General features: G+C 51.6%; 6 protein-coding genes across 6 annotated transcripts; 4 read left to right on the top strand and 2 right to left on the bottom strand.

The window, feature by feature from the left end:
• Positions 1 to 37: 37 nt before the first annotated feature.
• On the bottom strand, positions 38 to 731 carry K489DRAFT_193890 (uncharacterized protein). The gene has a single exon (XM_033599554.1). It carries the CDS (start codon positions 611 to 613, stop codon positions 125 to 127), a length of 489 nt encoding a protein of 162 aa, XP_033460404.1. The 5' UTR covers positions 614 to 731; the 3' UTR covers positions 38 to 124.
• A 79-nt stretch (positions 732 to 810) lies between these two features.
• On the top strand, positions 811 to 2,743 carry K489DRAFT_379358 (phosphoglycerate mutase-like protein). The gene is made up of 5 exons (XM_033604623.1): positions 811 to 1,021; positions 1,077 to 1,249; positions 1,312 to 2,068; positions 2,130 to 2,247; positions 2,311 to 2,743. The coding sequence occupies exons 1-5, from the start codon at positions 918 to 920 to the stop codon at positions 2,617 to 2,619; spliced, it is 1,461 nt and encodes a 486-aa protein (XP_033460405.1). The 5' UTR covers positions 811 to 917; the 3' UTR covers positions 2,620 to 2,743.
• Positions 2,744 to 2,873: 130 nt separating this feature from the next.
• Positions 2,874 to 5,110, bottom strand: K489DRAFT_388194 (kinase-like protein; the record flags this gene model as incomplete). The annotated part of the gene is made up of 3 exons (XM_033606397.1): positions 2,874 to 2,967; positions 3,026 to 4,982; positions 5,089 to 5,110. 3 exons carry the CDS (start codon positions 5,108 to 5,110, stop codon positions 2,874 to 2,876), a joined length of 2,073 nt encoding a protein of 690 aa, XP_033460406.1.
• A 1,879-nt stretch (positions 5,111 to 6,989) lies between these two features.
• K489DRAFT_193905 (uncharacterized protein) lies at positions 6,990 to 7,486 on the top strand. Its single transcript, XM_033599555.1, has one exon. It carries the CDS (start codon positions 7,095 to 7,097, stop codon positions 7,368 to 7,370), a length of 276 nt encoding a protein of 91 aa, XP_033460407.1. The 5' UTR covers positions 6,990 to 7,094; the 3' UTR covers positions 7,371 to 7,486.
• A 2,323-nt stretch (positions 7,487 to 9,809) lies between these two features.
• Positions 9,810 to 12,779, top strand: K489DRAFT_409238 (uncharacterized protein; the record flags this gene model as incomplete). The annotated part of the gene is made up of 2 exons (XM_033607558.1): positions 9,810 to 10,787; positions 10,848 to 12,779. The coding sequence occupies 2 exons, from the start codon at positions 9,810 to 9,812 to the stop codon at positions 12,777 to 12,779; spliced, it is 2,910 nt and encodes a 969-aa protein (XP_033460408.1).
• A 1,690-nt stretch (positions 12,780 to 14,469) lies between these two features.
• K489DRAFT_317272 (uncharacterized protein) lies at positions 14,470 to 16,986 on the top strand (the record flags this gene model as incomplete). Its single annotated transcript, XM_033601226.1, has 1 exon — positions 14,470 to 16,986. A coding segment is annotated over one exon (2,517 nt), but the record flags the coding sequence as incomplete, so codon positions are not given.
• Positions 16,987 to 18,357: the final 1,371 nt, after the last annotated feature.

Here is an 18,357-nt window from a genome sequence, read left to right on the forward strand (position 1 = left end):
TCAACGGTTTTTGAAAGACCGTAAAGGAACATCGCCATTGCTAAGACTGGGCCATCCTTGAAAACAAGACATGAATCCATCAATCATTTGGTAAGGAGATTGTCCGATGGGACAACTTCTCGCATCATATATCTTCACCGTCGGACACAACACGCGCCCTCAAAATCTTCACTTCCTGTTCGGGTCTATCCTCACTACCCGTCTTGACCAGACCCATCCTCTGAACCACTCGCATTCCGCTCTTTACCCTCCCAAATATGGTGTGCTTATTGTCGAGCCACGGCGTTGGGGCGAGTGTGAGGAAGAATTGCGAGCCATTGGTGTTCGGTCCCGAATTAGCCATGCTCAAAATGCCCGCGCCAGTGTGTTTGAGATCATTTCGAATCTCATCCTCGAACTTCTCGCCATAGATGGACGCTCCGCCACGGCCTGTTCCAGTAGGATCTCCGCCTTGAATCATGAAGTCCGGAATGATTCGGTGAAAAATGGTATCATTGTAGTAATTTCGTGTCGCCAGAGTCGAGAAGTTCTGGCAAGTCTTTGGCGCATGCTCTGTGTACAATTCTAGGACAATGTTGCCCATTGTTGTTTCGAGAACCACATTTTGTGCCATTGTGAGAATTGGGTTACAGTCATACGGTTGCCAGTGATGGCAGCGATTGAACTCCAGAAAGTTGAAGTCACTGTAGGGTCGTGGCTGAAATTGGGTTAGCGTTCGATCGCCTGGAGCTTTGCCGACACCATGTCGTCAATGGCATATATGCGGTCTCCGTTTCGAGATCTACTCTTTGGCACGAAAATCACGCTTCCAGAGAGCTCAAATAGAGATTTAATTTTGACCGTGGGAGCAAGATTAATCCAGATGTAGCTCGGTCTTCTCAAAGTCTTCAGGTTCTCAATAGTCATCTCTATCGGCAATGGCTCGCGCGTCTCTTCTGGTATCGTTCCTAGTAGGCATACTCGCGACAGTGCTGTACAGATCTGGCACCACACTGTGGCCTGCGACAGGAAACATTACAAGGTGAATCAGTCTTCAATACCGGTCGATAGACGAACGAATCCTTATTCAGCCATAGCGATAATGATTTTGCTTGGAATATCCTCCGCCATCTGGGCGGTCTATCGCCATGGCTTCCGAAGGTCGAAGGAGTCAACGATAGCAATGACGTTCCACCCGGATGTGTGATTGATCAGATTCATATGATGTCGAGGCACGCTGAGCGGTATCCTACCGTTGCTACTGGCATACGTACGTTAAATCTATGAAAGTGACTATCACTCCACTCGAGCAGATCTGATTTCTGAGGAAAGGCATGCTGGAATTATACCACCGTTTGCAACATGCAAACATCACGCTACTCGAAGACTTGGCATTCGTTAATCAATGGAACTTCTTCGCGCCTCATCCCGCCGAGCAATTCGAACAACTTACAACTACGGGACCATACGCCGGCTCCTTGTCGTCATTCAAAGCCGGCGTCGATCTACGTGGCCGATACCTCCCTCTGCTACAAGCCGCACTAGAAAAAGATCGCAAGATTTCAATCTGGGCTGGACTGTCGGATAGAGTGATTGATTCTGCGCGTTACTTCGCAAATGGCTTTTTCGGGCTCAATTGGTTGGATGTAGCAACTCTCCACATCATCTCGGAAACACCAGACCGTGGCGTGGACACACTTACTCCAGGACGGTCTTGTCCGAATTATGCAACCGATAGCAGAGGCCATGCACACGGCGTTCGGCAGCTCGGTGCTTTCCGGTCAACATACTTGCCAGAAGTAGGACGTCGATTGCTGAAACAAAATCCATCAGTCCCGTTCAGTGTGGCCGAACTCTTTACGATGCAGGAGATATGCGCGTTTGAAGTACTACTGAATGGCGTATCGCCCTGGTGCTCTGTCTTCACCAATGAGGAGATGGAGAGCTTCGAGTATGCTCGAGATATCCTCCATTACTACCGTGCAGGACCGGGAAATTACTATGGACCATCTCTGGGCTGGTCTTGGCTCAATGCTACAGCGAGCCTGCTCCAGAAGGGCCCAGAAGCAGGTCCGCTGTTTCTCAGCTTGTAAGGATGACCTCAAGGAGGCTGTTCCGAGCCGAGACGTAGTTGCTAACAGACGAGATAGCAACCACGATGGAGACATCATCGCAATGCTGGGTGCACTCGATCTCTTCCCTCAAGAGCCACATCTTCCGACTACCCACGTCAACCACGCCCGTACATGGCGAATGGCTGATGTCGTGGTAAGTAGCCCTCTTAGTTCACGGAGCCTTTTGAGAAAGACTCTCTGACACACGCGATCCCAGCCCATGGGTGGGCGCATTATCTTCGAGCGATTCGTTTGTCCGGTAACGGAGTGTTGGGACAATGGACCTCTGTATCCGAACCACGTCTATTGCGCCAAGAAGAACGACACCTTTGTCCGAGTCAACATCAACGATGGCATAGTCCCAATTGCTGGCTGTACCGATGGGCCCGGCAAGGCATGTCCACTCGCGGAATTCGTGGAGCGAATTGAGAAACGGGGAAAGGAGATACCCTCTTTTGTTGATATTTGTGGTATGCCGGAAGGGGCACCACGGACTTTGACATTCTTGCATCAGGGTCAAGAGTAGCAATAATAGAGTATTTTTGGAACAGACTTGCGTAACGATCATCTGTTCTACTGATGTACATCATTCGTCAAAGTGTATCTGATACTCGAGGCTCATTGAAAGATAGCTGAGTCCAAGGCATTGCCGATTTTCGTCACCCATGAGCAGCATTGGCCGCCTTTGTTGCCCCTGAACGCCGATTCCACACACTTGAAATCCACAATAATGGAAAAAGAAGACTAAGAAGGCGAAAAGGTATATCTTTCATACGGGTATCAGAAAATCGTCCCGAAAGATTCGTTGACGTCTGTGAGTGGTTTTCGAGGGCTCGCAGGGCGTCCTGAATCGTCTGTCGCTGGTTTGCGATGGCTGTCACATTGATGATCAGCAGGGCCCAGAGGTAAATTGACAATGGACAGTTGCTTACCGAAAAGTAAAACCGACGAAGAGCGATCGTCCAATCTCTCCACCGCGATCAGCCATACGCTCGAGCGCCTCCTGCTTCTCCAACACTTCCTTGTATTTGGCCATGTCCTTCTCGCTACCGAAGTCGTCGAAGTAGCCCGCGTCTGTCTCAGAGTCCAGCTCAGGCACAAATGGCGCGCGCTCTTCGCGAATACGCTCCCAGCCCACTTCACGGAAGTAGTCATGGGTCTGAATTTGCTTGATGCCGCGGAGTCGGTTGCCCTTGACGGTGATAAGCCTAGTGATCAAGTCCCAAGTACGACGCGAGAGGAAGTAGTTCGGATCCTCATACTCAGGCTTCCGGAGCACTGACTGCCATCGCTTAAGATTTTGCCAAGTCTCGTCCACAGTCGCACCTGCAAAAGGTGGGTAGCCGGCAAGTGCCTCAAACAACATGCATCCGAGCGACCAGTAGTCTACTGTAAAGTCATATTCCTCTCCTTTGAGAACCTCAGGCGCCATGTAATCGGGGGAGCCCACAATAGACTTTGCATAGTTGACCTCACGGTCGCGAAGCGAGCGATAGCCATCACGTCTCTCCTTAAGAGTTCGTTCCTCTGACGGTCGTCCGAAGGGTATAGCGGAAGCTGGGATCTTGCCAACTTCCTCCAATTTAATGCGCATGCTTTCGATCTTGGCTGGCGCCAAGAAACCTGCAGCAAGACCAAAGTCTGTGAGTTTCACGTGGCCGGTTCCGTCGATCAAGAAATTCTCCGGCTTGAGATCGCGATGAATGTACCCAAGCGAGTGTAGAGCATCGACGCACAAGAACATTTCAGCAATGTAGAAGCGAGCGTGTCTGTTGTGTAGCACGCCAGTATTGTTAAGCAGAGTCCGGAAATCTCCTCCGGGCACATACTCCATGGCGAGGTATATGCTGCTATCGTCCTGAAAAGCATACAACAGTCGCACCAGCCAATCACTCTTAGCAGTGGTAAGAATGTCTCGCTCCGTCAGAACATGGCGGACTTCGTCAAGCTTATACAGAAGCTTTTTGCTCATCACCTTCAGAGCACAGATCTCACGAGTGTCCTTCTTGGAAGCCAGATAGACTTGTCCATAGCCACCCTGGCCAATCTGAGTCAAAATCTGGAAATCACCGTGACGGAGGCGTGTCCGTCTCTGCCTGAGATTTGCCCGTTCTCTTCCAAGGTATTGTGTCCTAAGATCATTGTATTTTGCAATATCTTCCTCTGATGAAGTTGTATTGGGCTCAGCATTATGCGTTTTGAAAGCTTGTAGGCGATTCTGACGATTGTGCACGTATGATAGAAGGTCGTAGTAGTAGTCAAGAAAGTACAGCTGTGTGACGTTGGCCAATCTTCTCACGCTAGCACTTTTGAGCTTCTCGGCCTCCTCTGCAGTGAGTCCACTGGAGATCGTCTTTGTTTGTCGTGCAGGCGAAGGCTCTTCACGTTGTCGATATGGTTCTTGGCGGCTGGCAGCAGCTTGGTTGACGTAGCTTTGGGTTTGTTGTAAGAGAGGGCGGTTTGAGGGAAGGGTGTTCTCCTTCCCATTCTCACGAGTGGGACTGCTCGGCGCGCTTGTCCTGTGCTCTGGTATCCCGAAAGGATCGTGCTCTCTCTTCGTCGGTGTGGCGGGGCCTTGTTGCTTTGTTTGTAGCGGGGCCGAAAGCGGCTGGCTCTGAGTAGGCACCAATTTTAATGCGTTCGAGAAGACATTAGGCAGATCAAATGCTCCAGGTGGCATTCTGTTCTTGCTCGGGCTGCCCTGAGGCGTCTGGGTTGGTGAGATGAACGCATCATCGTCACGACCTGGCGTAGACGGTCGGTCGAAGACTTCGTTTGTAGCGCGGGTATGAAGCAGTGGTGGCAGCGTCGGCAACGAAATGTTCTGATTGTCCATGTTTGACGATTTGCTTGATGCTATGGTGATTAGAGAATGAAACGAGCTGGTTGCTGCTCATGCAATCAAGATTCCGTCCCAAACGGAGAGGAAACGTGTTGTATCCGTTGAACAGAAAGGCGGGACGAGCTTCAGATCATGGCAGCGTGTTCTACCTACGTGGTTCGCACCTGGCGAACATAAGTTGTACAATTGTTGACGTTGCACTCACGTAGAGATGTTTCCAGGGTTACTTGCTTGTGAATCTGGAGGGGTTCAACTGACGTCCCGCGCCATACGGCCCGCACCGCCCGATGCGAAAGCACCTGCGCAATCGCATCTCCAGCTTGTGGGCAGAAGAGCTCGTGGGTACTGGTGGAGAGATGCACTTCACGTATATCGGCAATACTGTGCAAGTGATTGAGAGAACCCAAAGTCTCCCTTCTTACATCGTGCCCAGATATGGCTAAGACACGGGTCTGATCATGTTGAAAATCGTCTCAGGGACCACGTCCATTGCTGTACTCAGGAAGGCTGCACATGCTCGTTGCGAAGTCCGTTGGCCGCATCACTCCGACGCGCTGCGCAGTGCACGAATAATTCTGCCCCACAAACTGATGATGCAGATCATATGAGCTTGTGAAGTGCTTGGGTGTGTGGCAATACTGGCAATAACTTGTTCAATCTGTACACGGCCGTCTCCCTTTTCTTCAAGTCTGCAATTACGACATGCACATAGCAGACTTGATCCGCCATCTATCAGCAGAGCTCTCGAGAGATTGTTCATTGAGGCGCTCTGTGCGCATGAACTGCCCCGAGGAGAAATGGCTCTCCATCGCGAAGCATTTCATGCATGTTCCGGAAATTTCTTCCAGTCAATCTTGCACAGCAGTTCTGCTACACATCTGAGATAGACTATCTTTTATCATTCGCCCGGACAGTACATCGCTTGTTGCGCCTTGGCTGGTAACGTTGACGTGCTCATGCAATCTTATCATGATACCATCACGGTGTCGAATTACGATTAGATAAAGAACGGCGTTCGAGTCGAGGCAAGAAATAAATAGATCTCACTCTCCACTCACTATGCCTACGATGGTTTCCTGACGAGTCCTGCCGCTCCTCGACACCTGGTGCAATATACAGCCTCGATCGAAGACCTGCTCATATGCCGAGCTCGGAGTGCTCTGCGATCGTCTGAATTTGCGATCGCTCTTTTCCCTCGCAATTTCTGGAGTCTAGGCCCCGGAATGCCGCCACCGACATCTCTTGGAAAGCCTTTCAATCATCACGAATCCTTACCAACATCTCCATGCACGGCCGTACTCCCCGACGTGGAGTGTTGTTCCAAATTGTCGCATATTGGGGGAGTAGCGCGAATCAGATTTAACCGATATCCTGGAGTTCCAATTTCGTGCGTTAAAGACAACCCACTGTGGGTGGCTCCTGCAATCCGCATGTCATCTGGTCCCACAGCTTCAGAGTCGCTAGCCACCTGACAGTGGAGAGATCTGGACCAAAATTGTTTCGTTCTCCCCACGTCGAAACCTCACACAGCGGGGTTCGCTGCATGATGTGAGACGGGGTTCTCCACCATCACACGAGCATTCCAGCTTTTCTTTGAGAGAGTGCGGAACCCCAATCGTGCTAACCCCATTCCTTCACATTTGTGAAAGTCATATCAATGTGTCAAACACTCTCCCTCACCAAAAGTACTCGATTACCTCCAGGGTTATTGGTAGGTACAGTATCCGATGTTCAGGCACGGCAACGCGGGTGAGATGCAATGTCCGCGGCATGGAGAGCTCAACGCTTTGCGACAAACAACGGACGTCGCAAAGCCGGGTCATCATCTCATGGGTGCTGGGAGGCCATTATCATTGCGTCGAAATGATGATTCGGGAAATCGTCATCGCGATAGTCGTCTCCCTGAAATCAAAGCTTACCTAGGTACGCTGCTCCGATCGCGAAGATAAACCGGAAGTTCTTCAACAGCCCGGAGGATGCACGCCGACCCAGACGAAAGATGGTCGGTACACTGCCGTTCCGATGCTCGCGTGCAACGAGCAGATGACGGCAACGAGCCTGCATTTTCTGTCTGCACAACATAAAACTGCACAGTGATGTGGGGCGCATCGTGACAGCGAGGAGAGTCCTGAAATGATTGGTCTGGCCTACGAACTTGGATGCCCAGATGTGGTTGCTTTTTCTTCGCAGTTCACCAGCCAGCTTATTGTCCACTCCTGTTGCACATCTGTGGAGTTGAGGGAGTGAGCCCCGGAGAACCACCGTGTGCCTGCCGTGCTCGTTTTGCTTGTCCTCACCATGCTAAAAGGCTATGGACCGACCAGGGTCTGCATGTCAGACGCACGGCTGAGGGTCTAGTCGTCTCACCAAACGTCGTCCGAACGACATGGGCCGCGCTGCGCTCCCGCCGGTGGATGCAGGGCGGCTTGCACTAATCAATTTGACCCACCAGGAAGACGCAAGTTGGGTGCGCCAGAGGAAGCTCAATGAATGAAGCGGAGATGCAGACCGCGAATGATCGCTTTTCCGAAATAAGCATCTCGTCGTCCGGTAAGTCATGAACATACGTCGTGCCGTGCATCCGCGGCGCGACTCGTGCTCTCGCTTTCTGGGATTTATCGAACTCGATGGATCTTGATACATGGGCAGTCGCCTCGACGCTGTACATCTACAAGTGATCGTGCGAGACATCGTCAATGCTCTTGAGCAGCGTAAGCATCAACATTGGTGCAAGACTTCGTATGCGACGGGTGGGGAACGAGGACAAGTCCTTGGAATGCACATTTGTGGTGGGAAAAAGCAGCCAATAACGTTGAGTACTGGTTGGTGACATGCAAGGAAATTTCACTAAATCATGCGAGCGGGTAGTCCGTCCAGTTCCTGCCGCCCTCGGCAGCCGCAAGCTGAGGAGGGTTGAGAGCGAAATGAGGCGGGTATATTCCAAGCCGACAGTGATGGTCTCACAGATGCGGTCCCGTTTGAATGACTCAGTTGTTGGAGTCAAGCGAAGCGATGCTTTGAAACATCGATGCTTCGGAACATCGAACATGCCAGGCAGACTAGAACAACCTCTGTAGTCTTCATGCGGCTTCACTGCGAACCGGGCTCTGTAATATCACGAGATATGCAAAGCTGACAGTGAGAGCATCGTAAAATCGTATGCAGATCGAGCCGGGCGGAATGCCTATTAATGCAAGCCTGGCGTTGCGAGACCGCCTGTCAACAGCCAAAATCAATCACTAGTGTGCCGCAACGCCTGTTGGCCGCAACCTGCTTCCACTACAACGGGTGTTTGTCTCGTACTCGGAGTGATCGGCCTTCGCCCGGCCAGACTGAAGAAAGGAGCATCACCCGAAATGACCTTGGAACCCATGGATGCTGGACATGGACTTGGATGATCAGCCCGAAAGAGCTGTGTTGGATCTGTGGCTAGGACGAAGCGCGGCCGGTAAGCGACGGCGTTGTTGTGTTCCAGGAGAGCCGTCGTGGAGATGAAGTACGTGCTTGTGGATAACAGCTTACATCATTCAGAACTTTACTGTTTAGAAGATGAACTATGAGTAAAGAGTGTCGTGCATTGCTCTATGCATTTGCGAGGAAATAAGTCTGTGTTTTTGGCGAGCATTGATGAGATGGATCTGCAGCCCACTGTGGCAGGACGCAAGCGCGGACCGATGAGCCGGCCCCATCGGTACATCACCCTGTCTGCTAGATTCCTCTTCAGCTAGTCGCGCAATCATCTCGTCACCTCAAGATTCAACAGCCCACGATGCTCATCTGCAGATTCGTCACGGAGCCTGTCAAATAGGAGGCTCCAAAAGCGCAAGTAAAGGATCACGAGATGGCGAAGAAAGCCAGTCGATGATTCACGCCTGGCACATGCTACCACATGTATCATGATGTACAATATGTGCAACAGAAGGAATACGCAGTGTCAGTGCTCTAGCACATTTGATATCATGCCCACGGGAGGTGAAAGTCAATACCTAGGTATACACGGCATTCATTTGGCGGGTGGACCCAGGAGAGCATTTTGCAAGCTATTCCACGTCTTCTATTCGTTGCTTTTATAAATCTTCGTTCAAACCTTGGGCTTATTGCTTCCACCGGACAGTGGAAATCGTCTAGTCACGCATAATGACATGGCTACTGTACGCATGTTACCGGAGCGCTATGGCATGCATGGACTACAGTACCTTGCGTGTGTGCACAAAGGCGAAGAGCTTTGACGAGGGTGCGCGAGCGCTGTACGCCCTTTGAACAATCGCCTCGCGAGGACTGGAACACAATGCTGGATTTGACAGTGGCTGCATGATCCTACAGTAGTGATTGCTTAGATATTACAGTAGTACACATGGTAGTCGAAGGCATGTTGTGTGGTGCCTCTGTTGTGCATCATCCCGGTGTGGCTGGCCGTTTCTCGATTTCGGCGAAATATCTTCATAGAGAGGACTAGAACCACAGGCAAGTGTCGCTAACACAGTAGCTCGGAGCAAACCACGACGTAGGCTTTGGCAGCACACGACAATCGAGGATGGATGGACAGGACCAAGCTGCACCGACGACGCCGCCGCCGCCGCATGACAAAACCATACCAGATCGTCTGGCGCGTCTGGTCCCTGGTAGACGACCTTTTTCCCTTGGGCACCCGCACACAGCCGCCCCACCAATCCGGCTACTGCACTCGTTCTGGAGAAACTGTTCCATCCTCCACCCTGATTTCCTGCCAGTCGCACGTGCATGTCTGCCTTGCTTAATTCCTGTTATCTTTCGCTATCTATCACTCGCAGCGCTGGCCGTCTGTCGCTGCTGTCACTCCAACCACTCACCGAACCAGCGTTTATCGTCACGGCGTGAGAGCCTCCGTCAACCCTATGTCTCATGCCCAGAAGACGAGCCAGAGCCTCGTGCGTGCTCCAAACGCTGTTGAGCAGGGCCGAGGGCAGTCCATTCCCACGAGCGAGAGCCGCCCGGACGACTCCTTGACCTCCGCCATTGGCACCGACGCACACGACACCGCAGCCTCCTCGGCCAACGCGCAACCTGTGCCGCGCCATGTGCGCTTTCCGTCGGGTTACGATCACAACTCCTCCGAGTGCTCATCGGCGCTTCAAAGTCTGACCTCCAACAGCACTCTCTCGACTCTTTCCAACCTCGAGGGCAGCAAAGTCGACTTTCTCGCCGCAGCGACTGCCACCCGCGACGGCGTTCTACGTGAATCTGTCTTCTCAGAGTGGAAAGACGATGCCAGTAGCCTTGACACTCTAGATCCTGAAGAGATGCAGAAGAAGGACCCACTAGGAGTAGAGTTATGGAAGCTGTTCAGCAAGACCAAGAGCCAACTGCCAAACTCAGACCGGCTGACAAACCTATCATGGCGCATGATGTCGATGAATCTACGTCGCATGGAACAAGAAAAGCTCACGTCCGGGAACCCACAAGTGTCTGACGTTGATGAAGCTACATCTGGAATGAGCCGGGGCACGATTCATAGCACGCGCCCGGCACAGAATGCCCCGAGTGGCATTGCGCAATTACACCGATCGGTAGCCTCCCAGGCGAATGTTGCGGACCAGGACTTGATGAATATTGACGACTTCATTGTACCTTCGTCGATCGCAACCCCAACAGGCATCTCACCCATCACCTCTGACGACGTCGACTTTGATCTTGATTTGTCCTCGACAGTCACCGCTGTCTCGGCTATTCCCATCAAGCAACAACAACGCCTACGATTTGATGATCTTTCCTTGGCAAGAGCATCAGCGCCTTCAGTCCCACCAGCAAACCAACGCACAGATTTCTCCTACGTCCAGAGACACGTTCGGAAAACAAGTATTGACGAGAGGAGGGTACGTGAATGTTGCAAGCGTACTACTAGAATGCTTTTTGTTACTGACTGTCCCGTCCAGCCACCCAAGAGACGAGCTGAAGCGTCGCCACAAGTTCCTCCCGTCAGCAATACCGCCATGGCTTCACGAGATCCCACCGCCGAAGCAGCGCTCCAAGAGTACTCTCTTGAGTCTTCGTTGCCTTCGCACTCACGTCTCCACCAAACACAAATGTCCTTCAACTTGGACACATTCAATCTGGACGCTGACCCGATTTTGAATTCAGCGGGTCCCTTCCAGCAGCAATTCCCATTTTCGCCACTCGAGTCTCCAGTTGTTGGAGGCGGCATGTTCAGTGGCCTTCTCGGAGGGCCCGAAATGGCTATGGCATCAAATACATCGGACTTTCAGCCTCAATCAATGCCAGGGTTCCCTTCTTCCACATCCACACCCCATTCCGTCGCCGACAACGAGCAGTTGCAGTTTTCCAATCAAACACAGCACGCCTCAATGACTGGCTTCTCACACAATCATCGAATTCCTCAGGGCTTGTCACAGAGTGTACCTCAGCAACAATTCGTGTTCAACCCAAACAGTCGAAATGTTTTCAGTGCCGTATCGTCCAGCAGCACCCTTGCGCCGTCTTTCAGCCACTCAAGCTTTCATATCCCTGGCCAATTCGACAACATGGGGAATATCAACAGCGACTTCTCACACCCACACAGCCTACCACTTTCGCGACATGAGAACTTATTTCACTTCGGAGGGGACTCTGACAACGAAGATGACGAGGCTTTCTCCTTCCCAGAGTCTGGACTCATGTCATCCGGCTATTCTCCATCCGATGATCTCAATTTAGACCCTAATGGTTATGTATGGGACAATTCCCTCGCCCAACAATTCAACAATGCACGGTATCCTGGCGGTCAACCCCGAAAAGGCGTGACAATTGGCATGACTGAGGTCATCCCGAACGCTCAAGTTTGGGAGCATGGTGGTCTCGGACGAGGACACGGCTCTGCTGCATCCGTAAGCGACATTCGGAACCGAGGCGGAGATCCGAGGACACGAAAGATTGCGCGAACAACATCATCGCCCAACACCGCCGGAATGTCCACCGGCATGTTCTCCATCCGCACAAGAGCATCTCCGGCATCACCAAGTGAATCTGGTTTCAATTCTGCCGTACCCTCAAGACCTGGTAGTCCGCGACTTGGTCTCGATGGAAATGGCCCGCCGACAAGCTGCACAAACTGTCTGACTCAAACTACGCCATTATGGCGCCGCGATCCGGAAGGCCATCCTTTGTGCAATGCTTGTGGACTGTTCCTCAAACTCCATGGTGTCGTCCGGCCTCTTAGTCTCAAGACCGACGTTATCAAGAAGCGAAACAGAGGTACCGGCGCTACGATCCCAGTCGGTACTGCACGGTCGAAGAAAGCCCAGAGCCGGAAGAACTCGGTTGCGCAGGCCCCTGTGACTACACCGTCGTCTGGAAAGGCTACTGGCAATGAATCAGAGTCTCCCAGGTCAATCGCTGGAGGGTCCACAGCGCCGACACCACCGAATGTGACTGCAGCCGACAAGCCTGTCAAGACTGTCATCGCCATTGCGCCAGGGCCACCAAAACCAATCAGCCAAAATCCCCCAGCGATTGCGCCTCGCGCTGTCGCACCCAGGCGAACCCGTAAACAAAGTCGCGCGAGCACCACGCTTCCTTCCGGGAGCAGTGATCCTGCTGAAGGCGACGATGCCACGAGAGCCACTGTTTCTTGGGTGGATAGCAAGACGCCAAGCTCCCAGAAATCTTCTACAAGCCTCTCGCAAACAAAAGCAAATGCAGCGTCGATGCACGCGCAAATGGTCCCACAGGGCGGTACGTCTCCGGACGATGTCTCAATGGGCGGCGATGACATTCCGCAGCAACCTCAATCGAGTGGGCAGCGGCCTTTTGCTCCGTCGGGCATGATGTCTGGTCCGCAGGAGTGGGAGTGGCTCACCATGAGTCTGTAATGCACGCAGTCAACGGCCAAGCTTTTGTTGCAAGGATCCAAGTGGGCACAACCAGCTTACATCAATTCCTGCCTCGCTGTCTAAATTTGCGCATCGAATGCGCCCCGCCGACTTTTCCGAGGCGCACAGCTGCCTTTCTTTTTTTTCTTTTCGATTCTTTGATGATACCCGAGCATTATTTCTGCCCTCGACGATCCGAATTTGCGGATTGCTGACCACTCGAATCTATCACGCGTGGTACAGGTCAAGGACGAACGGCCGCTAACAACGAATCTCGTTTCACGGCAGGCTGTGTCACAGCGAGGCACGGCCACGTAATTTTCCTCTCGAATTTCACATTTTCTCCCGCTGAGTCGCAAGACGCGGTATGACTTTGGAGTTTGTTCTACGATTGTTAGGATGCACAACCAATACGGTTCAATTTGCACGATTGCGGGATATTTGGGCGGGCATGGCACGCTTTCAAATGGATGTTCGGAGCACATGTATTGATTCCTAGGGATGATGGGAACGCATTAGATAGATTGGATATGATCCAGAATAGATCATGCTATTTTTGCCATGTCATCTAGCGTCAATGTGTATTGGGCACATCTGAACAAACAAATGTACAGCCATCCTGCTAGGATTCTACATCGTTGTGGCATAGTCGGTTCGCATCAACATGCGCCCTCTGCCTACGAGCAAGTGAAGCAGGGTCAAGCTAGCGATCAAGTACATATTCAATCGAAGATCGAAGTGGCTCGTTTTCATGCACATCGTGGTCCTGCACGCTCCAAAACTCGTTGCTGATAGAACTTGATTATTGGTTAGCACAGGCGACAGCCCATCCAGGTCATCGACCTCGCCAGAACGAAGGCTGCCGACTCTACATGTGAGCGTATTGCGAGCACGAAAAAGAAGCGACAGAACCTCAATATTCAGCGGGCAACTGATAGCAAGATGGACCTTGCCAGCGGAGGAGACCCAAAGTATCGCCCACTACGAGCAACAATATTTGGTGTGTTTTCTCCAATGCGCCACTACTCAGACATCGTTACCCTCCTCGAGGACAGTCTGCGGCAGCGAAGTTGATCTCAGGGAACAGTTCATGGGACGAACGCGAGATTAAACTCTTCATTGAAATACGAACTCTGTTGTGCAATCAATGAGTTAGCAGAGATCCACGGATGGCCCTCTCCATTAAAGAATTTTTGTCTGGATAATTTACAATGGAATGCTCCTGGGAATAACACTCCTCTCGTAATTGACGTGAGGCTTCTTGTTCATGCTCTGTGCGGACTGCAATAACCCCTAATCTCGCTTCATCTTTTGCATGTGAGGATTGTAGACTTCTCGCCCTAATTTCTTTCCTTGCCTTCTCTTGAGGAATTTTTCTGATGAGTAAGATAAAGAATACGAAGGCTTCTTCGCGTGAAATTTCAAGATATCCTTGTCGATGGATTGCGAATGACATTCACTCGTAAAATGGCGATAATCTGTCGAGATTCTGTGCACGCGCGCTCGGTGCGGCGCACGCCGCTTTGGGACGCGGACATGGCCATGCGGGCATGCAGATGCCCCGGGCCCGGCCTTAGCTCCGCCAAAAGTTCATAGTGATAAAAATGACGCCCTTTTGGCCGAGCATCTAGAAAGATATCCTTACTCGCCAGAATCACTCTCGATCGCCAACACACTCGCAATTGCCTTGATGATATCATCTTCCATCATCGCTAAACAGCGCAGATGCCTGCGCCGTCAACTCCGTGAAGTATTGTGGAAAAGCTGGCTCAATTCCTATTCACAAACGCCGCAAAATGCATTCTTTTCAAGCGCAGCTCGCCTCCAGGAGGATCCACAATTCGTCGTCGAAGAAAAGCCAGCAGTCTTGAAAACTGAAACGGAAACCATTCCAATTGAACCGAGTATTGTGGTCCGCCGAGAGTCAAACCTTGAAGAGGGACGCATAGTAGGAAGAAGGGGCCGACGTCAGCAGGTTGTGTCGAAGCGGATAACACGGAACTCGCTTGATAAACCATCATACGTCGTGGTCTTTCGCGATGTCGATGAAGACGATAAGCCAAGTTATTCGGCGCAGGTCCGCACCGCTGAACCATCGACTACGGATAAACCTGCCAGCGCCAACGAAGGACAGCATATCATCACTTTGCCGTTGAAACCCACCGCCGAAGAGACCAACGCTTCGATAGATGCCCTCAGACCAGCGGCGGGTGCCACAATCATAGACAAAGCCGGGTATAAGAGATTGCTGCAGACCTTGTTGACGAGTTACAACACTGTGCAATTACGCGACTACCTGATTCACAGCTTTTCCCGACTGAACTCGTTTCCAAGTCACATCTCAAGTCAGGAGACGGTGGACGACGATATCGAGAGCCAGAGTATTGGACAATGGCAGGCTGGACAGACCCCACTGGAGCAGCGACACAAGCCCAAGGTACTAAAGAAGGCCAATGCCGCCCGGAAAAAGCGATTTGCGGACAATATCTTGCGCTTTGCATGGCAGGTCATTGTCACGTCAGAGGAATCTAAAGTTGGCGAGCTGGAATTTGCAGTCAAACCTTGGCAGCTGCGGGTATTGTTCGATCTAGAGACCGAGGGCAAAGCAAGATATCGTTCGCTGCTCGCGTCTGATATTCTTGTGCAAAACTCAGAGATTCGTCCATATCGTCCTGATAATATTGTACGCGTCACAGCAAGGCGTCAGGATGCGGAAGATATCGCACGGCGACTGAGGCGGGCCCTATTCAGTGTCAATCGGCTAGAATTTGATTTGAAGCCGTTTTCTTCCCTGCTGGGTCAACATGGCTGGCCGACGCAGCTGGATGCGCTTTATCACAACAACGACCTCAAATTCGTTTCTGACACAACTGGTGCCTTGATCGAAAGAGAAGTAAACGATGTGATCGTGATCTACTCTTTCGATCTGTCTGCAGAAAATGATGCCCGACGACTTCTTCTTGCTCATTTGAAGAAGCCTGTGCCGACATCTTACAACCACATCATCGATCTCATTGATCCGAGTCCCGAATTCATAAACGGCAAGCGTCGTGCTTCCGAGTTGATAGCCATGCCATGTGACCCTGACAACGATCATCTAAACCGAAGTTATCGTCACAGCAATCTTGTACGGATGGTGAAACCATTGGCGAGGCGAGAGAGGGATGCTTCCGACCCGCTCCGAACGAAACACGATGTAACAACCGACTCGAATGATGTTTCTGCATCCGAGACATTCGCCGCGACCATCGGACAAGCACTGCAGACAGTTCAGCCATATTCCCAGGGTACCAACAATATCAAAACCCATGCCGAATCCTACTGGGGCAAGTCAATACGGCTCCGATCGCAGAATTGGCGTGCACATCTTTGCAAACTCTTAAGACCTGTCGAAAAGAAGCGGGATTCTCAAAGCCGGAATCGGGCCGAATCATTGATTCCCGTCTACGAAGCACCTGGAGTAGAACGCTTAATTTCATATTTTGACGACCATCAACAGCTTATCAAGAAACGCTTGATTCCTCGCCGCAATTCACATCAGGGCGGTCGTTACATTAACAACAGAATCGACTCACGCGTGCCGAACCTAGTCGCCTGCTTTGTACCATCTCCTTTCACACACGATGGCGGTGAGGTCCTGACGCGACTACCCACGATCGAGCTCCGCTTCCGAGTAGCTGATCCATCGGAAACCGTTGAACGAGGAAGCCGATACGCGCGAGAAGACCTACAGCTCTACGGCGTCCGTGCTGTGCTGGACCAGCAATTAGTGGCAGTCCCATTGCCCGACAAGACCGTGGATGTGTTGTTTTCACGACCAACGTTGATGTTCGCAGACCGCCGAGCAATATTGGAGAATAGCGACATAGCACTGTTCATACGCAAACTTCGAGAAATGTTCCTCGCTGGTGGTGCTCTATCAGCAACACCCGAGCTATCGTTTCTGCTTCCACAGTGGCTAGTCAAGGGTGAAAAGCCTTCTGCAGACTCCGCACAGCAGCCTGACGTGCCTGTCCAGTACCTGTTTGACCGCTTTGAGCAAATTCAAGCGTTCAACTTGGAACCGATTCAGTCCCGAGGCTTGCTAAAGCAGTTGGACTTCGAGGACCGCGATGTTATTGAAAACATTCCAAAAGAGTGTCATCTGGAATTCCGCCAGGTGGAAGGCAGTATCATCCACGGCAAAGAGACGTCCCTCAACGTTCGCCTCGAGGCAGGTTCTCGGGTAAATGCTACCACGGGACGAAAAGCAATAGCACAGAATGAAGGACAACCAGATGAGAGCGGTTCGGAGGTATTGTCACGCGAAAATCCTACAGTCGATGCGGCGGCGAGGAGTGAAGATGCATCAACGATGACAAGTACAAACGACCAGATAGGAGACACGACTGGGAAGAAGTCTCTCTTAGAAGTCTTAGCTCTGAGCGCATTAGACGTCGCGCACCTCCTGACTCGAGCCAACGCCGGAGCAATTCCTGTGCCAAATTCGAAGCGTGTTCTGGAGATGCTTTCTGCAGAAGCTTCCGAAAATGAGAACACCGATAACTTTTCCGCCCAAGAATATGCGGAGGACGACGCCTTCGACGACGCCGAGGAGAGCAGTTTCGCGGCCGAGAATGGCTTTGCTAAGAACTCGGAGGCGCTTGATGATGAACCCATCATCGCCCAGGAAAGATTACCTGAGTCGGATGCGCAGGCGTCGCCCGCAAGCGAAACGACAGAGCCCAACACACAAACCGCGGAAAATACAGGGCACACGAGCTGAATATAGCATCGCCGAGAAGTACGCCCAGGCGGCACACTCTACGGAGGAAGAATGTGTACACTACCGATGGTCGAATGCGAGATTGCTCGGAAGCACCTTATATTAATCGTGGCAAAACCCATGGGCGTGACGCAAGCCTGACGATCATTCCAAACTGTAATACCTTGTAAACAATACCTTGTATGCGATAATTTTTGTACAGTAGACAGTGTACCCTTTTGTAAGTGGAGGACCGTCGGGACGTAACGTCGATCCTTCTTCTCTGCTAGTAAGTTTATCCGCCGTCTGTAGGTGGACACTCACAACACCTTCGAGTACACCCATTCGCTCGCCTTGGAAGTGTCCGGCCTCACGTGCGGATCGTCACAATATCGTTCATCCACTGTTGAGCTGCTGTGCTGATTTGATGGCAGTGCCACGGCAGGCGTAGCGAAATCTGACTAATCAATTTTGACACTCAGGCGATGACTAATCAGTATGCACTCTCGGGATCTTTTTCCAGGGCTATCAACGAAACACCATCGAGGAACGCAATTGTTGGAACACGCGATCGAGGATCTGACGAGAGATGATTATGCACGATCAGACGCAGATCAGATCTTGCTCGGCTTGATGTCAGTTTATATATCGAGTCAATAATAACCGCCCACCTGCTGCCGCCGTGTCTCGGCAAACACCCCGAGCTTCCTCCATGCAGGCAGGAGCTTGCCTTAGAAACTGCCAATCTCACGTGTGAAGAAGTACATTCCAGGACATCGTGTATGTATCTACTACAAGGATACTTGACGAGTACTGCTCGAGCAGACCACGATA

This window comes from Dissoconium aciculare (genome assembly GCF_010015565.1).
Source record: "Dissoconium aciculare CBS 342.82 unplaced genomic scaffold K489scaffold_5, whole genome shotgun sequence".
NCBI classification, from domain to species: Eukaryota; Fungi; Ascomycota; class Dothideomycetes; order Mycosphaerellales; family Dissoconiaceae; genus Dissoconium; species Dissoconium aciculare.

What these genes read in the sequence shown, in the direction of transcription:
- K489DRAFT_193890 (XM_033599554.1), bottom strand. Translation starts at nt 613, where the DNA reads ATGGCACAAAATGTGGTTCTCGAAACAACAATGGGCAACATTGTCCTA.
- K489DRAFT_193905 (XM_033599555.1), top strand. Translation starts at nt 7,095, where the DNA reads ATGCCCAGATGTGGTTGCTTTTTCTTCGCAGTTCACCAGCCAGCTTAT.
- K489DRAFT_379358 (XM_033604623.1), top strand. Translation starts at nt 918, where the DNA reads ATGGCTCGCGCGTCTCTTCTGGTATCGTTCCTAGTAGGCATACTCGCG. An exon ending in GGTCCGCTGTTTCTCAGCTT is followed by an intron (nt 2,069 to 2,129) that starts GTAAGGATGACC and finishes CAGACGAGATAG; the next exon opens with CAACCACGATGGAGACATCA. An exon ending in GGCGAATGGCTGATGTCGTG is followed by an intron (nt 2,248 to 2,310) that starts GTAAGTAGCCCT and finishes ACGCGATCCCAG; the next exon opens with CCCATGGGTGGGCGCATTAT.